This window comes from Herpailurus yagouaroundi, unplaced genomic scaffold, assembly GCF_014898765.1.
Source record: "Herpailurus yagouaroundi ecotype Mexico unplaced genomic scaffold, PumYag 199, whole genome shotgun sequence".
In the NCBI taxonomy this organism is placed as follows: domain Eukaryota; kingdom Metazoa; phylum Chordata; class Mammalia; order Carnivora; family Felidae; genus Herpailurus; species Herpailurus yagouaroundi.
This window is the reverse complement of record NW_024412430.1, coordinates 21,251,776-21,270,491: the sequence shown is the minus strand read 5'-3', so window position 1 is coordinate 21,270,491 and position 18,716 is coordinate 21,251,776. Positions and strand designations below refer to the sequence as shown.

The 18,716-nt window shown below is 48.0% G+C and overlaps 1 protein-coding gene and 1 long non-coding RNA gene across 3 annotated transcripts; one reads left to right on the top strand and one right to left on the bottom strand.

Annotated features, from left to right (window-relative positions):
• Nucleotides 1-10,405: 10,405 nt before the first annotated feature.
• On the bottom strand, nucleotides 10,406-14,790 carry LOC121013766 (uncharacterized). Its single transcript, XR_005782915.1, has 3 exons — nucleotides 14,690-14,790; nucleotides 11,382-11,392; nucleotides 10,406-10,419 (listed from the first exon to the last, which is right to left on the bottom strand). It is a non-coding gene; the product is annotated as an uncharacterized LOC121013766 (long non-coding RNA).
• On the top strand, nucleotides 11,060-18,450 carry LOC121013765 (putative serine protease 47). 2 transcript variants are annotated; one of them, XM_040449560.1, is made up of 5 exons: nucleotides 11,060-11,277; nucleotides 12,104-12,266; nucleotides 13,537-13,814; nucleotides 15,237-15,403; nucleotides 17,937-18,450. In XM_040449560.1, exons 1-5 carry the CDS (start codon nucleotides 11,082-11,084, stop codon nucleotides 18,249-18,251), a joined length of 1,119 nt encoding a protein of 372 aa, XP_040305494.1. In that variant the 5' UTR covers nucleotides 11,060-11,081; the 3' UTR covers nucleotides 18,252-18,450. The 2 variants fall into 2 exon arrangements, with proteins under 2 accessions (XP_040305494.1, XP_040305496.1); XM_040449562.1 differs by lacking the exon at nucleotides 17,937-18,450 and adding an exon at nucleotides 15,984-16,226.
• Nucleotides 18,451-18,716: the final 266 nt, after the last annotated feature.

Below are 18,716 nucleotides of genomic sequence, written 5' to 3'. Positions count from 1 at the left end.
TGATTTGTGACCCAGTATGTTCCCTGTGCACTCAAAAAGAATCTTTATTCTTCTGCTTTAGATTAAATATTCTGAATATATCTGTTAGCTCCATCCAGTCCAGTGTGTTATTCAAAGCCATTGTGTTTTTTTGTTGATTTTCTGCTTAGATGATCTGTCCATTGCTTTAAGTGGGATGTTAAATCCCCAATTATTATTGTATTATTATCAGTGAGTTTATTTTTGTTTGTCATTAGTTGATTTATATATTTCTGTTCTTTCAAGCTGGGGGCATAAATATTTACAACTCTTAGATCTTCTTGATGGATAGACCCCTTAATTATGCTACAATGCCTCTCTTCATCTCTTGTTACAGTCTTTGTTTTAATGTTTAGTTTATCTGGTGCACCTGGGTTGCTCAGTTCGTTAAGTGTCCAACTGATTTCGGCTCAGGTCATGATCTGATGTTTGTGGGATTGAGCCCCATGTCAGGCTCTGCATTGACAGCGTGGAGTCTGCCTGAGAATCTCTATCTCCCTCTCTCTCTGCCCCTCCCCTAGTCTCTCTCTCTCTCTCTCTCCCTCTCTCTCAAAATAAATAAATAAATAAATAAACATTTAAAGAAAAAAGTCTATTATGTCTGATATAGGTATGGCTTATATCTTTCAACATCCATCAGCATGATGGATTCTCCATCCCCTCCCTTTCAATCTGCAGGTGTCTTTAGGTCTAAAACAAGTTTCTTGTAGGCAGCATATATATGAATCTTGTCTTGTTATCCATTCTGATACCTAATCTCTTTTGATCGCAGCATTTAGTTCATTTACATTCAGACTGATTATTGAAAGATATCAATTTAGTTTAATTGTGTTGCTTGTAGAGTTGGTATTTATGGTAATGTTCTCTGGTCCTTTCGAGTTTTTGTTGCTTTTGTTCTTTGTTTGCTTTCATTTTTTTCTCCACTCAAAGAATCCCCCTTAAAATTTCTTCCAGGGCTGGTTCAGTGTTCATGAACTCCTTTAGTTTTTACTTGTCTGGGAAACTCTATCTCTCCTTCTATCCTGAATGAAAGCCTTGCTGGGTAAATAATTCTTGGCTGCATATTTTTCCCATTCGGCACTTTGAATATATCCTGCCACTTCTTTCTGGCCTGCCAAGTTTCTGTGGATAGGTCTGCTGCAAACCTGATCTGTCTTCCCTTGTAGGTTAAGGACTTTTTTTCCCCTTGCCGTTTTCAGGATTCTTTCCTTGTCTGTGTATTTTGTGAATTTGACTATGATATGCCTTGGTGATGGTCAGTTTTTGTTGAATTTAGTGGGAGTTCTCTGTATTCTTGGATTTTGATGTCTGTGTCCTTCCCCAGATTAGGAAAGTATTCACCTATAACTTGCTCACATAAACCTCTGCCCCCTTTTCTCTTTCTTCTTCTTCTGGGACTCCTATGATGTGAATGCTATTCCTGTTTACTAAGTTGCTGAGTTCTCTAAGTCTTGTGTTGTGATCTTTGGCCTTTGTTTCCCTCTTCTTTCAGCTTCATGAGTTTACATGATTTGTCTTCTGTATCACTGATTCACTGCTCTACTTTGTCTTTCCTTGCTGTCATGGCCTCCATTGGAGATTGCGTCTCAGCTATAGCATATTTTCTTCAGCCTGACTAGATTTTAGTTCTTTTATCTCTGCAGAAAGGGATTTTATGGCATATTCTATGCTTTTTTTCAACCCCAGCTAGTATTCTTATAATTATGGTTTTAAATTCTAGTTCAGACATCTTATTTATATCAGTTTTGATTAAATCCCTGGTCATGAGTTCTATTGCCTGTTCTTTCTTTTCAGGCGAGTTCCTCCATCTTGTCATTTTGTCCAGAAAAAAGCAAAGAAAGAAAAGAAAAGACTACACAAACAAAAAACCAAGAACTAAGCAGAAACTAAAACAAACAATAAAACTAGATCCTGGGTGTGTTTTGGTGTGCTTGATGAAAGATCAAAGGATCTAGATCCAAAAATAAAATAAAACAAAACAAACTAAAGTAAAATACAATGAAATAAAACAATAAAATAAAAATTACAAAAAGAATATATATAAATGTATATATAAAAATAAAAAATAATAATAGTAAAAAGTAAAAAAAGAATTGATAAAAATAGGCAAATAAATGAAAAACATTATAAGAAATAAAGAATAAAAGTAAGAAAGGAAGTTAGATCCTATTTCCCCTAGAGCTGAAGTTTTGCAACATTATGATCAGAGACTTGATGATAGTGCACTGGTCTTCTGAGGGAGGGGCCTACCGCACTGATTCTCAGGCTAGCTTGACTGAGTGGAAATGCGCCTCTGGGGATTTGGAGGGCAGGGCTTGGTGTACATGGCTCTGGCTTCCACTAGGTGACCCTGTTTTGCTACCTGAAGGTTTTCAACTCTGATGGGCAGGATGACTATGGCGGTGCCCCACTCTCTAGCCCTGGAGCTGAATGTTCGCACACCCACTTTTCAGGGAACCCTCATAAAAGAGCAATCAATCACCTCTCTTGTGTCCCCAGTTTCCCTTGGAATTCAACATTCACCCTGCCTGTGTAAGCTTTTTTATTTCAGTGCAGGGCTGAGTTTCAAAACTCCCAAATTTTAGGGATTTCCACAGCATGCAGTCATGGTGCTCCTCTGGCAGAAGGAAAAAAGCAGTGGTGCAACTGTGCTGCTGTTAAGAGTTATGTCAGGGGGCGCCTGGGTGGCGCAGTCGGTTAAGCGTCCGACTTCAGCCAGGTCACGATCTCACGGTCCGTGAGTTCGAGCCCCGCGTCGGGCTCTGGGCTGATGGCTCAGAGCCTGGAGCCTGTTTCCCATTCTGTGTCTCCCTCTCTCTCTGCCCCTCCCCCGTTCATGCTCTGTCTCTCTCTGTCCCAAAAATAAATAAAATGTTGAAAAAAAAATTAAAAAAAAAAAAAGAATGGATGATGTATTTTGACAAATGCTTTTTCTGCATCTATTGACAGGATCATATGGTTCTTATCCTTTGTTTTATCAATGTGGTTCACGTTGATTGATTTGTGAATATTGAACCATCCCTGCACCCTGGAAAGAAATCCCACTAATTCTTTTAATGTACGGTTGAATTCAATTTGCTAGTATCTTGTTGAGGATTTTTGCACCCAGGTTCATCAAAGATATTGGCCTATAATTCTCCTTTCCAGTGGGGTCTTTGGTTTTGGAATTAAGGCAATGCAGGCTTCATAGAATGAATTTGGAAGATTTCCTTCCTTTTCTATTTTTTGAAACAATTTGAGAAGAATAGGTATTAACTCTGCTTTAAATGTCTAGTAAAATTCCCCTGGGCAGCCATGTGGCTCAGGACTCTTACTTGTTGGAAGATTTTTGATAACCGATTCAATTTCTTTGCTGGTTATGGGTCTGTTCAAATGTTCTATTTCTTCCTGTTTCTGTTTTGGTAATTTGTTAGTTTCTAGAAATTTGTCCATTTCTTCCAGATTGCCCAGTTTTTTTTTTGGCATGTAATTTTTCACAGTATTCTCTTCTAATTGTGTTTCTGCAATGTTGGTTGTGATCGCTCCTCTTTCATTCATGATTTTATCTATTTGGGTCCTTTCTCTCTCTCTCTCTCTCTCTCTCTCTCTCTCTCCTTTTGATAAGTCTGGCTAAGAGTTTATTAATGTTGTTTTTTCTTTCAAAGAATTAGCTCTTAGTTTCAATGATCTATTCTAATGTTTTTGTTTCTATATTGTTTATTTCTGATCTAATCTTTATTATCATCCTTCTGCTGCTGGCTTTAGGTTTTATTTGCTGTTTATTTTCTAGCTCCTTTAGATGTAAGGTTAGGTTGTATATTAGTGACCTTGCTTGCTTCTTGAGATAGACCTAAATTGCAATGTACTTTCTTCTCAGGACTGCCTTTGCTGCATCCCAAAGGTTTTAGGCCATTGTGTTTTCATTTGCATTTGCTTCCATGTATTTTTTATTTCTTCTTTAATTTCTTGGTTAACTCATTCATTCTTTAGTAGGATGTTTTTTAACTTCCCTGTGTTTGAGGGTTTTCCAAACTTTTCTTGTGGTTAACTTCAAGTTAGTTGAAGTGTAGTGTAGTGATCTGAAAATATGCATGGTATGATCTCAATCTTTTTATACTTATTGAGGGCTGATTTGTGACCCAGTACGTGATCTATTCTGGAGAATGCTCCATGTGCCCTCAAAAAGAATGTGTATTCTATTGCTTTAGGATGAAATGTTCTGAATATATCTGTTAAGTCCATCTGGTCCAGTATGTCATCCAAAGTCATTGTTTCCTTGTTGATTTTCTTCTTAGATGATCTGCCCGTTGCTGTAAGCGGAATGTTAAAGTCCCCTACTATTACTGCATTATTATAAATGTGTTTCTTTATGTTTGTTAGTAATTGATATATATCCCAAGTTGGGAGAATAAATCTTTATAATTTTTAGATCTTCATGATGGATAGATCCCTTAATTATGATATAATGCCCTTCTTTATCACTGGTGATAGTCTTTGGTTTAAAATCTAGTTTGTCTGATATATGTATGGCACTTCAGCTTTCTTTTGATTTCCATTAACTGATAGTTGGTTCTCCATCCCCTCACTTTCAATCTGCAGGTGTCTTTAGGTCTAAACTGAGTCTCTTGTAGGCAGCATATAGATGAATCTGGTTTTTTATCCATTTTGATATCCTCTGCCTTTTGATTGGAGCATTTAGTCCATTTACATTCAAAGTGGTTATTGGTATGAATTTAGTGCCATTGTGTTGCCATAGATTTGGTGTTTCTGGTGATGTTCTCTGGTCCTTTCTAGTCTTTGTTACTTTTGGTCTTTTTTTGTCTCCACTCAAAGAGTCCCCCTTTAAATTTCTTTCAGGGCTTACTTAGTGGTCCTGCATTCCTTTAGTTTTTGTTTTTCTGGGAAACTATCTCTCCTTCTATTCTGAATGACAGCCTTGCTGGATAAAGGATTCTTGGCGGCATATTTTTCCCATTCAGTATGTTGACAGTATCCTGCCACTCCTTTCTGGCCTTCCAAGTTTATGTGGACAGATCTGCTATGAAACTGATCTGTCTTCCCTTGTAGGTTAAAGATTTTTTTCTCTTGCTGTTTTTGGGATTCTTCCTTTGTCTGTGTATTTTGTGAATTTGACTCTAATATGCCTTGGTGATGGTTGGCTTTTATTGAATTTAATGGGAGTTCTCTGTGCCTCTTGGATCTTGATGTCTGTGTCCTTCCCCAGATTAGGGAAGTCTTCAGCTGTTCAAATAAACTTCTGCCCCTTTTCCCTCTCTTCTGGGACCCCTATGATATGAAAATTATTATGTTTTAAAGAGTTGCTGAGTTCCCTAAGTTTGCCTTTGTGATCCGTGACCTTTGTTCCCCTCTTCTTTTCAGCTTCATTCTTTTCCACAATTTTATCTTCCATATTACTAATTTGCTCCTCTGCTTTGTCCGTCCTCGTCATGGCATCCATTCAGGTTTCCATATCGGTTATAGCATTTTTAATTTTGGCCTGACTAGATTTTAGTTATTTTATTTCTGGAGAAAGGGACTGTCTTGTATCTTCCATGTTCTTTTTTCAAGCCCAGCTAGTATCCTTACAATTTATTTAAATTCTAGTTCAGACATCTAACTTACGTGTGTTGATTAAATACCTCACCATGAGTTCTACCTCTTGTTCTTTCTTTTGGTGTGAATTCACTGTCTTGTCATTTTGTTCAGGATAGAAACGAAGAAAAGAAAAATGAAGAAAAAAACCCCACAAAAACCCCCAAAGAACAAAGAAAAAACAAACAAGCAAATGAACAAAACTAGATTGTGGGTATGTTTTGGTCTGCTTGTTAAAATAATCTAGATCCAAAAAAAAATAAAATAAAGTAAAAAACTACAAGTAAGGAAACCACAAAGTTAAATAAAATATTAAAAAAATAAAAACATATATGAATAAATAATGAAAACCATAATAATAAAAAGTCTATAAAGTAATTGAAAATATAAGAAAATAAATAAAAAGAATAAAAAAAGAATAAAAGTAAAACGGAAGTCAGATCTTATTTCCACTAGAGCTGAAGATTTGCAGTGCTATCATCATGGACTTGGTGCAGGGAGTTATGTGCGCTGGTCTTCTGGGGAAGAGGCCTGCTGTGCTGGTTCTCAGGCTGGCTTGTTTGAGTGGAAATCCTCACCTGGGGTGCAGGGGGCAGGGCTTGGTGTAAGTGGATCTTGCCCCCACTAGGTGGCACTGTCTTGCTCCCTGTAGGCGCTCTTCCTTGATGGGTGGGATGAACATCACTGTGCCCACCTTCTAGCCCCGAGATGAAAGTTTGCAAGCCCCACTCTTCAGGGAACCTCAAAGAAGAGCAATCAATCGCCCCTCTTGTGTCCCCGGTTTCCATCAAAACCCCAAGTTCACCCAGCTTGTGTTCAAGCTTTTTTTTTTTTATCTCAGGTGCAACACTGAGTTTCAAAACTCCACATTGTAGGGATTCCTGTGGCATGGACGAGCACTGCTCCTCTGGGGGAGGGTCTTGCCATGCTTTTGCTGCCCGGCTTAGGAAAGAAGTTGCACAACTGCACAGCAGTTCAGAGCTTATATCAAAACAGAGCAGAAAGCTGGTACCCGAGTCTGACTCCTATGCCTGGGAACAGTGCAGCACATTGGTGTCACGTGTTCTTCTTGCGACCCAGGAGACCCTCAGACCACGTTGTCATTCCTGGGATTCCGCCCTGGCACCTGAGCACTTTTAGGCCAGGCTCATACCTCACGGTAGCAGACTTCAAAAAGTTCTGCTGCTTATACTACTTAGCAGTAGCCTCTGAGTGCAGCCCCTCCCCCTCTGCTGTATCTGCAGCTATGTCTCTCCCAAGTCAACTCTCTCCTCCTCCTACCTTCCAGAAGGTGGTCGCTTTTCTACTTGTAGTCTTACGGTTTTTGTTCTCTCAGACCTCCCATTGATTTCTGGGATGTTCAGGATGATTTGGTAACTATGTAGCTGTGTTTGAGGGACCAGACAAGCTTGGGTCTCCCTACTCCTCCTCTATCTTAACTCTCCCTCCTTCACAGTCTTTCCCTTTTTCACCCTCAGCCCCTGGTAACCACTGATAGTTTTTCTCCCTGTGGCTTCTTTTCCACGTATGTAAATGCAATCTACAGCATATGACCTCTGAGCCTGGCTTCTTTCATTAAACCTAATGCATTTGAAATTTATCCACGCTATTCTAATTTTCTGTAACTCCTTCCTTTTCATTGCTGAATAGTACTCATTGTATGGAGGCATTGTAGAACTCTTCAGAATACTTCTTCATATTCCTAGGTGACTGTAGTTTATTTAAATCTATCCACACATTTCAAACTTTTTAACACATGTTGGTAATCCCCTTTGTCAATCAAATTAGCTTATGATGCTGACTACTCATTTTTTTAAAAAGTTTTATCTTTTTGTTCAGACTTTCGAAAATATTAAGTAAGCCCTACCGTATGCCAAACATTTTTCTAGGTGTTGAAGATACAATGCTTAAAATGAATACAAAGTGACAAAAACAAAAAGCACATATTGCCTGTGGACTTTCCTTGGTAAGGAGGTAGAGATAAAAATATATGTGTAATATAATGTCAGGTATTAATTGAAGTTTTAAAAGTATTTTTAAACAATTGATGGAGATTTCATATTATCAAGAAATTCACTTATAAATTTAATGCAGTCCCTGTGGAAATCCCAGCAGACTTTTTGGGGGGTGGAAATTGACCAGGTGATTCTACAATTTATATGGAAATGCTAAGGGCCTAAAACAGCCTAAACAGTTTGGAAAAATGATAAAGCTGGAAAACTTGCACTACTCGGTTCAAAATTTGCATCTCCGACAAGGGCACAGCATTGAAAGTCCAGAAACGAAATTTTATTTTTTACCATGAATTGATTTTCGACAAAGCCTCCGAGACAATTCAGTGGGGAAAAGATCATCTTTTTCTTTGGTGCCGGGACAGATGGATAGCCACATGAAAATCCAAAAATCAAACAAACAAAAAAACTTACGTCACAGTAGACAACAATGAACTAAAAATTGATCCAAACGTAAGAACCAACCCTTAAAGTTTCTCAAGGAAAACAGTAGAAAACTTTCACGATCTCTTAAGTACGACACCGAAAGCATGATCCATACAAAAAAACCTGAACTTCTTAGAAGTCGTCAAAATTAAAATATTTTGCTCTTCAAAAGCCACTGTTGAAAGAATGAAAGACAAGCCGGAAACTTGGAGAAAATATTTACACATTGCACATCTGGTAAAGAACATAGATACAACGTGGTAAAAAGGCAAACATTTTTTGAAACAGGCAAAAGATTTGAATGGACATTTTTACTAAAGAAAATACAAGAGTGGCAATGGAGCACATGAAAGCACATTCAACATCATTAGTCATTAGGGAAAAGTGGATTGAAGCCACAGTAAGTCAGCACTTCACACCATTAGGAGGACTATAATAAAAAAAAGACACGTGTTGGCAAGCATGTAGAATCAAGTGTAAGCGTCCTCCACCATGGCAAGAATGCAAAATGGTACAGACTCTTTGGAAAGCAGTTTGTCAGCTTAGAAAATCTTAAAGCTAAACTTAGGTATGACCCAGCACTTTCATTCTTGTCCTAGGAATCCACCCCCTAAAATGAAAACAGATGTCCGCACGAAGACCAGAACATGAATATTCATAGCAGTGTTATTTGTAACTGCCCCAAACTGCAGAGGATCCAAATGTCCATGAACTGGTAAATGGATAATCAAAATGTGGTACAACCATTCCACGGAAGGAAAAGGAACAGAATACCAATATGTACCACAGCATGGATGAACTCCAAAACCAATGTGCTAATGTTACTGGACAGAACCGGTTCTGACCTCAGGCTCCGCTGCTCTCTGCTCGAAAATCAACACTCGAGAGAGGAGTGATGGTGGGAAAAGAGAGGTCGCTTTACTCAGGAAGCCGGCAACCTGGGAAGAGGGCAGGCTAATGTCTCCAAGGCCATCTTCCCCGTCCAGGCGAAGCGGGTGGGTTTTTAAGGGGAAAGTGTGGGGAATGGGGAGGGCGCCGCGTGCAGGAGAAGCGGTGCCCAGGCGGTGGGTTCTGTGTCGCCGTGACCCTGGATGGACCTGCTGGCATCCGTGGCAGGTGTTTTCGAGTGTGGTCAGGCCGTATCGTCCTTCCCCCTCAAGGTCAGTGGTCTGCAAACCCAAGACAAGTAGGTTGGTTCTGCCGCAGACCAAGGACTCGGGTCAGCCAACAGGAGCACCTGAGCTCGAGGCCAGCTCCCTGCGAAGGCCGTTGGGAGTGCTGTCACACTAAGCGAAAAAGCCAGATTGAAAGACAACATAGTATGTGATTCCATTTATATGATATGTCCAGAAAACATAAATTTAGAGGGACAAAAAGCCCATAGGTGGCTATGTAGAGCCAGCAATGAGAGAACATTAGCTGCAAATCTGGTGATTGCTTCACAATTCTCAAAGTTGACTGAAAATCATTCAATTGACCCTTGTAATGTATGAACTTCATGGTATATAAACTATGTCCCCATAAAGCTGTTTAAAAAGTGATTAAGAAATCTTGTAGTTGTGAAATTTAGTGTTTCTATGGTTTAAATTCACCCTATGCAGGGTGCCTGGGTGGCTCAGTCGGTTAAGCGTCCAACTTCAGCTCAGGTCACGATCTTGTGGCTTGTGAGTTCGAGCCCCACGTCGGGCTCTGTGCTGACAGCTCAGAGTCTGGAACCTGCTTCTGATTCTGTCTCCCTCTCTCTCTGCTCCTCCCCTGTTTTCTCTCTCTCTCTCTCTCTCTGACTCAAAAATTAATAAACATTAAAAACATTTTTTTTTAATTCACCCTATGCAGTCCTCAGTCTCTTACTGGCTCCTTTTTCTTTTTTGGCTCTTTTCTGTGTTTTGGTCTCTGATTTTGTTCTATATGTTTTTTTCAACGATTTTATCCTCTCCCATAGACTCAACTATCACCTCAAACCTCACAGTACTCTCTATCTCCAACCCCAAGGCACTTCCCCAAATCCTAAATTGGTACTTCCAAATGCCTCTTGAACGAATCCAACTGTATATTCCACAGACACTCCGATCTTAACTCATTTAATATGGTCTTCATCATCACCTCACCTTCTCCATCAATCCTATATTCCCTTTTATAAAATTCATGAATTATTCTTCTAGTCTCTATATGAAATATAGATTCTTCCTAACACCAGTTTAGGTAAACTGTGGTGTAGTTTGGGTAAGAACCCAAAAGGTGACTTTTTAAAATTTATTCAAGTATAATTTCTTAGCCAGTAATTAAAGCTGGGTGCCCCTTGGCTTCTGTTTTCATTAAATAACAATAGTAGCTATTAAGCTGAATTTCAGTGTCTACGGTGTGTAGCTCTAATCCCCCTCCTCTCTTGCCCCTAGACTCAGTGGTGAATAAAATAATTTCCCTGTGCACACGGAAAGTAAGTGTGAGCTGATAGGATCTTACTCCCGATACCAACAAATGCAGGACACTCCATCCTGGAGTAGACAATAATAAGCGTGTCTGAAATTTGGATGTTTTCCTCACACGGTGGAGAAATCACTGATTAACCAAGGTGTATGGGTCTTTATCCATCCCAGAAAATGTTTGCAATTTGATGATTGAAAATGACACGCTGTAATGTTTCAACTCCCTTTTCTAGTTAACCAGTTAAATGAAGCATGTTTTCTTGCCTACAGATACTTTAAATTCCCTCTCCCATGAATTGCTTTCTCATACAGTTGCTATTTTGTATGTGGTGCCTACTGTCTTTTCTCTTGAATTCATAGGAGCCCTTGATTGCACTGAGGTCCCGCCCTCCTGGGACCAGCTGGGCAGGAGGCCAAGAGGGGTGGGGTCAGGACCAGATGTGGGGAGGAGTCCAGGCCTGAGTCAGGGCTCAGTGGGGTAGGGTCTGGGCAGGATTAGGGCCCAGGATTGGGGGAGGGCGGTCAGGGGCAGGGCAGGGCCTAGGATAGGAGCGGCCAGGGATTGGCTGGCCTGGGGTCAGGGGTGGGGGGTCAGGTCGGGTCAGGCTGGGGTCAGCGGCCCCCGGTCATGGGAGAGGAGGGGCCGAGCCCCCGTGGGCGAGGCTGGCTGGCGGCCCTGCTCCGGCTGCTGCTGCTGCTAGCCACGGGCATAGGAGGATCCTGGCCAGTGGTCGCCCGCGTCCCTGCTCCAGCTCCAGTGGAGGCAGCGACTGAGGAGCCCGGGCGGCAGGCGGGTGGCGCGCAGCGGTTGGCGCTAGGAGCAGGTGCGTTGGGCTGAGGCGTGTGGGCGGAGGGGAGGCTCCAGCTCCGGGAGGGGCTGGGGCGCGGCCACGGCCTTTTCTTCTCTCCGCCCCCTCGCAGGCCCCACTGTGGACCCACCTGGAGCCGAGAGGGTGGCAGGGCCTGACCCTGGGATGGGGGCTGGGGGTGGGGGGAGGACTGCTGAGTGAGGGGGCCCTCCTGGGCACACCCCTGCCCCTCCCCCGGTGTGAACCCCAGAACCGGGGCGTTCCTCACTAGACTGCTCCCTCTTCCTTAAGAAACAGCGTCCTGAGTCAGGGGAGTGGCCCTCCCGGGGTCACCCAGCACCACAGACTCCTTCCTGCCGTGAACCTCCCTCCTTGAGAGGCGGGGTGAGGTGGAGGGCACACAGGAAGCCCCCTGGAAGCATCACGGCCAGCAGGTCGGGCTAGGAACCCCCGAGACCTTCAGTTCTTCCATCTGCAGAGTGGGCGAGGAGGCGGAGGCTGCCAGTTGAAGGGAACACTGGCCCAGCCCCCCGCAGGTGCATTCAGGGACATCTGTCTCCCTGGGGATGCTGCTGTGGCCTCTCTTGGTCCTCCGTGCCTGGCCTCACCAGACCCCTGGGCCCTCATCCTGACCACAGGGTTTGCCGGCCTGTGCTCGGCTCTACTGTCCTCGACAGCAGCTGATGAAGGCAGGGTCCGGGCGGCCCTGGCATTTTGGCCAGGCCCCTTGACCCTTGGCCTTGGTTTTTGCATCTGTGAAGCGGAGGAAGGCCTCTGTGGTAGCGTCACTTGGGGTCACCGGTGTCTCTATCGTAGACACGGCAGGGGTGTGTCTCCACAGTGTGCGGGAGGCCCAAGGTGACGGGGAAGATCTACGGTGGCCAGGATGTGCTGGCCGGCCAGTGGCCTTGGCAGGCCAGCCTGCTGCACCAGCACACACACATCTGCGGAGCTGTCCTCATCGACTCCCTCTGGCTGGTGTCCACCGCCCACTGCTTTCTCAAGTGAGTCCCCCCTCCTGGGTGCCAGCAGAGGGGCCAGTGGGGCAGCGGGATGCAAGGGGAAGAGGAGAAAAGGGGTGATGGGTGCCCAATGCGCTGGGCTTTGCTCTGGAGCCGCGTGTAGCCTCCAGACACGCGTCATTCCTGCCTTTGACCGGTGTCCCCTCCACCTGCATGTGCTCCCCACTCACCCCCTCTGTCCTCAGCCCCTGTGCCTGTCCCCCAGCACAGATTGGCAGTGTCTGTCCTGGCTGCCACGCGGTGTGGGCAGGCGTTCTGCCTCCTCAGATCAGGGCTTGTCCTCCGTGTCCCCACACTCCTCGGTGGCAGACTGTAGGCAGGGACCTGGGACTACACACACAGCCGGCAGCCGGGTGATTTTTCTTATCATTTTTGCAGAACTGTGTGCCCAGGAGGAGGCGTGGCTGCCGGCACCCATATGCCAGGCTGCCTGGGTGGCAGGTGGGCTCCTCGACCTTGGAGGGTGCCTGGCTCGGCACTCAGCTTCTGAATAGATGAGAAGGGGTCTCAAGGGTGCAGCTGGGCATCACAGCCCAGGCCAGGGAGCTAGAGTTCGGGCACTGACTGGCTTTAAGGGCCCAGAGCCCTGTCAGCACCTACCCTGTTCCACACATTAGCCCCTCTGTGCCATGGCGGGGGGTGTCAGTCCAGCGTGGGTGAGACGGGAGGGCCCCATGGACAAGAAGGGAGGTCAGGAGAGGTGCCAGCTGGCATGGGTGGAGCCAGAAGGGAAGGGTTTGGGCACCGAGCGGGGGTAGGACTTTCCACCCGATGGCTGGCAGTGCCGGATGTTTCATCACTCATGTTCCGGGGACAAGGCTCCATTTCCTGCACTCGTCCGCTCATTTAACACATCTTTTGTGGATACTTATGAACAGGTGTGCACACAGCCCTCAGGCAGGAAGGTGTTTACAGGAAGAAGGGGCAGGAAAGATGTGGGGCCAAAGTTGGGCCGTGGGGAGCTTTGGGAAGGGTCAGGCCGGAGCTAGGCTTGAGCCAGGGTTCCTCTGTATAAGGTGGAAGGCCTTGATGCGAGGCCCCACCAAGGAGCCCTGAGCACAAGGAGTCCCCACGCTTCCAATTCAAGATGTGACAGGGAAGCCACACGTCTCACGTCGGGGACAGGAGATCAGGCAGCCCCAAGATGGTTGGGAAGAGGAGTCTCGCGCAGGCAGGGGCAGGTAGATGAGGGGCAGGGAGAGGGAGCTGACCCCGGGCTCGGAGACAGTGACGATGAGCTGTTCCCTGCCAGCAAATCCCAAGCCCCAGCAGACTACCAGGTTCTGTTGGGAAGCACACAGCTGTACCAGCACGGCCAGCACACCCGGGAGATGTCTGTGAGCCGGATCATCGTGCACCCAGACTTTGAGAAGCTGCACCCCTTCGGGAGTGACATAACCATGCTGCAGCTGCACGTGCCTGTGAACTTCACCTCCTACATCGCCCCCGCCTGCCTCCCGAGCCCCGGCATGCAGCTGTCCAGCAACTTGTCCTGCTGGATAACCGGCTGGGGGATGCTCAGCGAGCACCGTGAGGGCGTGTGGGAGAGGCGGGGAGGGGCGGGGGTGAGAGAGGGAGGAAAGACGGGAGGCCAGGTTCAGCCCTAGGGGCCCCCCTGGCAAGCGGGCACGGGACCTTGAGCCTCTGTGCCTCATTTCTAGAGGACTGGACCGTTTTAGTTCTAGTTCTGAAAAGTGTCTGATTCTAAAGCTTTGGAGTTCCTTAAGTCTGAGGGACTGTCCCAACCATAGGGCAACCTGGCCCCCAGCACTCTCTCTCTGTCTCTGTGTCTCTCTCTGTCTCTCACGCACGTGCACACACACGCAGGCACAGAGGCTGGTTCTTCCTTGAGGGCGAGGACCACGTCTGACTTGTTTTAACATCCCCCCACCCCCACCCCAGGCACCTGGCACGTGCTCCGCTATTGCCTCCCTGCTCTGACGGACCATCGAGTCTTGCCTGTGCCTCCAGACTGGTCTCCCAGCGCCCACCCTATGTGTCCTGTTTAGTGTCCACACAGCTGTCTGCTCACTTTAAATCGTGAATTGTGCCGCTTCCCTGCTCAGCTCCCTGCGTGCCCTCACAGCTGTTTGGACTGTTAGAACAAGTCCAGAATCCCTGCCTTGGCGGTCAGACGCTCCTGACCTTGGCCCCAGCCCTCCCTACATCCCCTGCACACCCCCAGTCAGCCACCAGGCTCCTTCCTGCCATCCTCACCCCAGGGCCTTTGCCACGGCCGGCTTCTCCACCTGCCTCTCTGCCCACTGGTGTTTGCCTGCGGGGGCCACCCTGTCTTTACATCGATGACTCGGCCCCTCCTCTGCGGAGTTCCGCTTGCCCACGTGAGCTGAGAGGGGTTCCTCCTCCTGTTTTGTTTCCTTCACACCGCTTATCACTTCTCAAACAATCCCGTCCACGTTCCTCACTCGCCCTGTGTCCCCAACAACAATGCCCCCTGTGTCAGTGGCGTCTACAGTATGCCCAGCATGAGGACAGACGAATGGAGGGGTGAGTGCTGGTGGCTGTGTGGGGCGGTGTGGCTGGGAGAGGAGTGGCTGGTGGCTGGTGGGTATTGACGGAGGGATGGAGACAAGCATGAGAGGTGGGGTGGGTAGGCGGATGGGGGGAATCAGTGGATGGAAGGATGGGAGGAAGGGCAGTGACAGACGGGCGGACATGGTGTGTGACAGCGTAGGTGGGTGGGTCAGGGGTGGCCAAGGCCCTGAGAATGGCTGTGCTGGTGGGATTTGCCTTCTTTCTGTGCGGAGTGAGTGAGGTAGAGGGAATGGATGAGTGTGTGAACCGTTCAGGAAGTAGGAGAGGAGCCTGTTAGGGACGGATGGAAGACCGCAGCCGTGTTCGAGGCCCATCTGTGTTGAGCAAACCGCGTGTTTCGTGGTGGCCGGGGCTTCCCCACAGCGCACGCCGCAGGTCCCCTTCCTATTCACACAGAACATCTGCACTCGCCCTTCCATCTCCAGGAGGGTAAGGTGAGCCTCATTGAGAACAAGTTCTGTAACATCTTATACAGACGAAAACTTAGCAACAGCAAGACCTACTCAGTGCAGGAGGAGATGCTGTGTGCTGGTGATTTCTCGACAGGAAAGGCCACCTGCCACGTGAGTTTCTGTTCTTCCCTTGCCTGTTTGCCTCAGTTTCCCCAGCGGGCCTGTGTTGCTTCTGCTCTGTGGAGACCTGTGGGCCTTCCTGTCTCCCCGTCCCCAGCAGTGTCCCCTGGCTCACCCCTTCCTAAGCCACATGAGGGCATCTGCTGGCAGGACCTCCAAACAGCATCTGTTGTTAGCACATTTCAAGCTTTTCGCTCCAGTGTAACACACATACAGAGGCATATATGATTACTAAGAGCAGCAGGTGAATCTTCATATCCTGACACGTGTGACCGACTCCCCACCGCCCAACCCACTCTAACACCCGAGGGGGCCCCAGCCGCCACCTCTAACACCTCACGATAGCTTCTGAACTCTCCCTCCGTGGGGCTCATTTCCAGCTGGCAGCCGGTGTCTCGGCGCTCCGTGTGTGCGTTTCCTCTGCCCTGTCTGCGCTTAGGGCGCGTTCCGTCGTGTGCATTCAGTCCTGTTGTTGGTTCCGCTGTCAAGGAGTATTTTGGGAGCTTTCGAGTTTTCCATTTCATTCACTTCCAAGTGTCTCATCCGCTTTATATCCTCTTTATATTCACAGCAGCCCACGAGTAGAATCGTTGGATTATGTGGAGACCCAGCTTTGGCAGATGTTAGGGGATGTGGTGCCCCTGCCCCCACCACTTTGAGCAGCGGATGAGTTTGTATTCTTGCCAATACTTAGCGCTCTCTGTCTTTGCTCATTTTGGTGTGTGTGCATCGTGGTGTCTCACTGTGATTTAATTTGTGTTTTCCAGATGACGGATTAAGTTAAATAAATTGTCCCGTATTTGTTGTCGCCAGATATCTTCTTCAGTAAAGTTTCCCTTCTGGTTTTACCCCCGTCACTTTTCTGTTGGGCTGTCTGTCTTTTTATTTCAGGAGCTCCTTATAATTTTGTATATTCTGGGTGTGTGTCTGCCATTGGGCACAACCCAGTGGATTGTGAAGATTTCTTTCCACTCTCTGCGATGCCCCATCCTGCAGGTGGGCAAGCAGGCCCAGAGAGGGAAAGTGACCAGCCCTACATAAGGCAGCCCACGCCTGCTCTGCCAGCATCCTGACTCCAAGCCCACCCAGCCTCCAAACACACTGTCAGGCCCCAGCCTTAAGAGCTGATGTCTGTGCACCTGCCTCCTGCATGGAAGGCACCGAGGAGTGGGGGGAGGGGGGGTCTGGAGTCAGAGACACGGCTCTGCCATGTGTCCCTGCCCTGGGACCTCGGGTGGCACCTTTGAGCCTGCATGGGATTCTGAGGCCTCCTCCATGGGGTTGTTGAAAGGATGCGATAGTGGTCTGAGTGCTGTCCCCCAAATTCACGTCCATTTGGAACCTTAGAATGTAACCTTACTGGGAACTGTGTAGGGTCTTTGCAGATGTGATTAGAGTCTCAAGATGAGACCATTCTGGATTTGGAGGGACCCCAAATCCCAAGTCCTGGTGTTGCTAAAAGATCTAGGGAAAGGCACAGAGACACCTGTTCTCAGACTCTGACTCCAGAACTTTGAGGGTAAGTGTCCGCTGTGGTCATGGGTGATGGCAGCCCGAGGAAACGTGGGCAGGAGGCATGAGGTGGGCCTGCCGTGGGGAGGCCTCACTGACAGTTGCTCTCATTACTGTCCGGGGAGCTGCTGAGTCACAGCAGGAAGCTCAGCCGTCCACCTCCTGGTAGGACGTAGGCCTGGTTTCTTGGTTCCCAGGCCACAGATGATGGTCTGGACTTTCTGACCCAACCTCCTCACAGGGCTCAGCCCCTGAGTCCCCACATGGTTGTCACCAAAGATCTCCCTTCCAGCCTTGCCCCCCACCTGCCTTCTCCTGTGGAGTTTAGAGCCGATGCCCTTTGTCGGCCTGCCTGCTGGACATCCATGGTGCCCTTGACCCCACTCCCCCTCTGGGGACCCCCAGGCTGAGGACCCCACGGAGCTGGACACCCGGTAGCCTTCCAACCACCATAGCCTGTCCATGACATTCCATCTGGTCCAGTGTGGGCACGGGAAACAGCTCTAGGGAGCGGGGGACACTGCAGAATGTCTCAGGACTCAGATTGTGGGGCAGGTGGACCTGCTCTGGTCTCTGTCTGTCACTTACCGGTGCTGTGACCACAGCCAATTTCCTCACTCATGAAGTGGGGGGTGCTACCAGCCTCCCCTTCATAAGGCTGCTGTAGGGAATTCAGTGCGGTGTCTGGTCTGTGGTAACAAGTGTTGGCCTTCGTTCTCCTGCTGGGTCTGCCTCCCCTGATCGGGGCTCTGCTTGTTCCTCTGGGCCACCAGCCCTTCCTGGGGTGCAGGGGCAGAGGGCAGAGTCCACGTGATGACGGATTTAGATCTGTGGTTGTCCTCAGGTCAGTTGGGAGCACCCTGAAGTGCATTTCCAAGGCCCGCCCATGTCACCTTGATGTGTCCATAGCTCGATGCTGGTCTGGACTTTCATAGACTCATGGGCACCCCCTGCCACCTAGTGTCCTTAGACCCTGCTCAGTCACCTGCACTAACTCCCCTCTCTTTCCTAGGGCGATTCCGGGGGGCCCCTCGTCTGCAACCTCCTCAGTGCCTGGGTTCTGGTGGGGCTGGCCAGCTGGGGCTTGGACTGCCGGCACCCTATCTACCCCAGCGTCTTCACCAGGGTTGACTACTTCACCGACTGGATCGACAAGATCCAGAGGCTCACACCTCCCCCTGATCCCACGTCTGCTCCTCAGACGCAGTTTCCAGATCAGCCTTGGCAGACTGCTGGCTCGTCCGGGCACAGCACAACCTTCGTGTCTCCCCAGACCTGGTTCCTGCTGCTGCTCATGCTCAGGGGCCCGCAGCAGGCCCTGTGGTGACCGTCCGAGCCCCTCTGTCCTGCTCTCTGCCTCAGGCCCCAGTCTGCTCGCTGGAACCTTCCACACCTCCCCTTCCCCAGCCCCACTGGCTCTCAGTGGTTCCTTCTCCTGGACTCTCCTGTCCATCAGCTGCCATCCCCCAAGCCAAGCCTGAAACAAAACAAAACAAAAGCAAATAAAAGACTCATCTCACTCCTGTCTTGGGACCCCATTGCCCCTCCTTCCCTTGAGGTAAGTCAGCTGGCTCCCTGTGCAAGGAAAAGGGACTCATCAGGGAGACTGTCCCAGGAGGGAGCCAGGGCTGCCAGCTGGGAAGAGAGCAGACCATCTCCACTCAGACCCTGCTCCTGCCTCAGGGACCATGCAGGCCTTCAGAGGAAGTGTGTCAGTCAGCACAGGCTGCATAACAAACATCAGAGCCCAGGCAGCTTCAACAGCAGGAATTTATCATCTCCCAGTCCTGGA

Coding starts and splice junctions, on each gene's coding strand:
- LOC121013765 (XM_040449560.1), top strand. CDS start 11,082: ATGGGAGAGGAGGGGCCGAGCCCCCGTGGGCGAGGCTGGCTGGCGGCC. Junction 11,278..12,103: donor GCGGTTGGCGCTAGGAGCAG/GTGCGTTGGGCT, acceptor GTGTCTCCACAG/TGTGCGGGAGGCCCAAGGTG. Junction 12,267..13,536: donor ACCGCCCACTGCTTTCTCAA/GTGAGTCCCCCC, acceptor GTTCCCTGCCAG/CAAATCCCAAGCCCCAGCAG.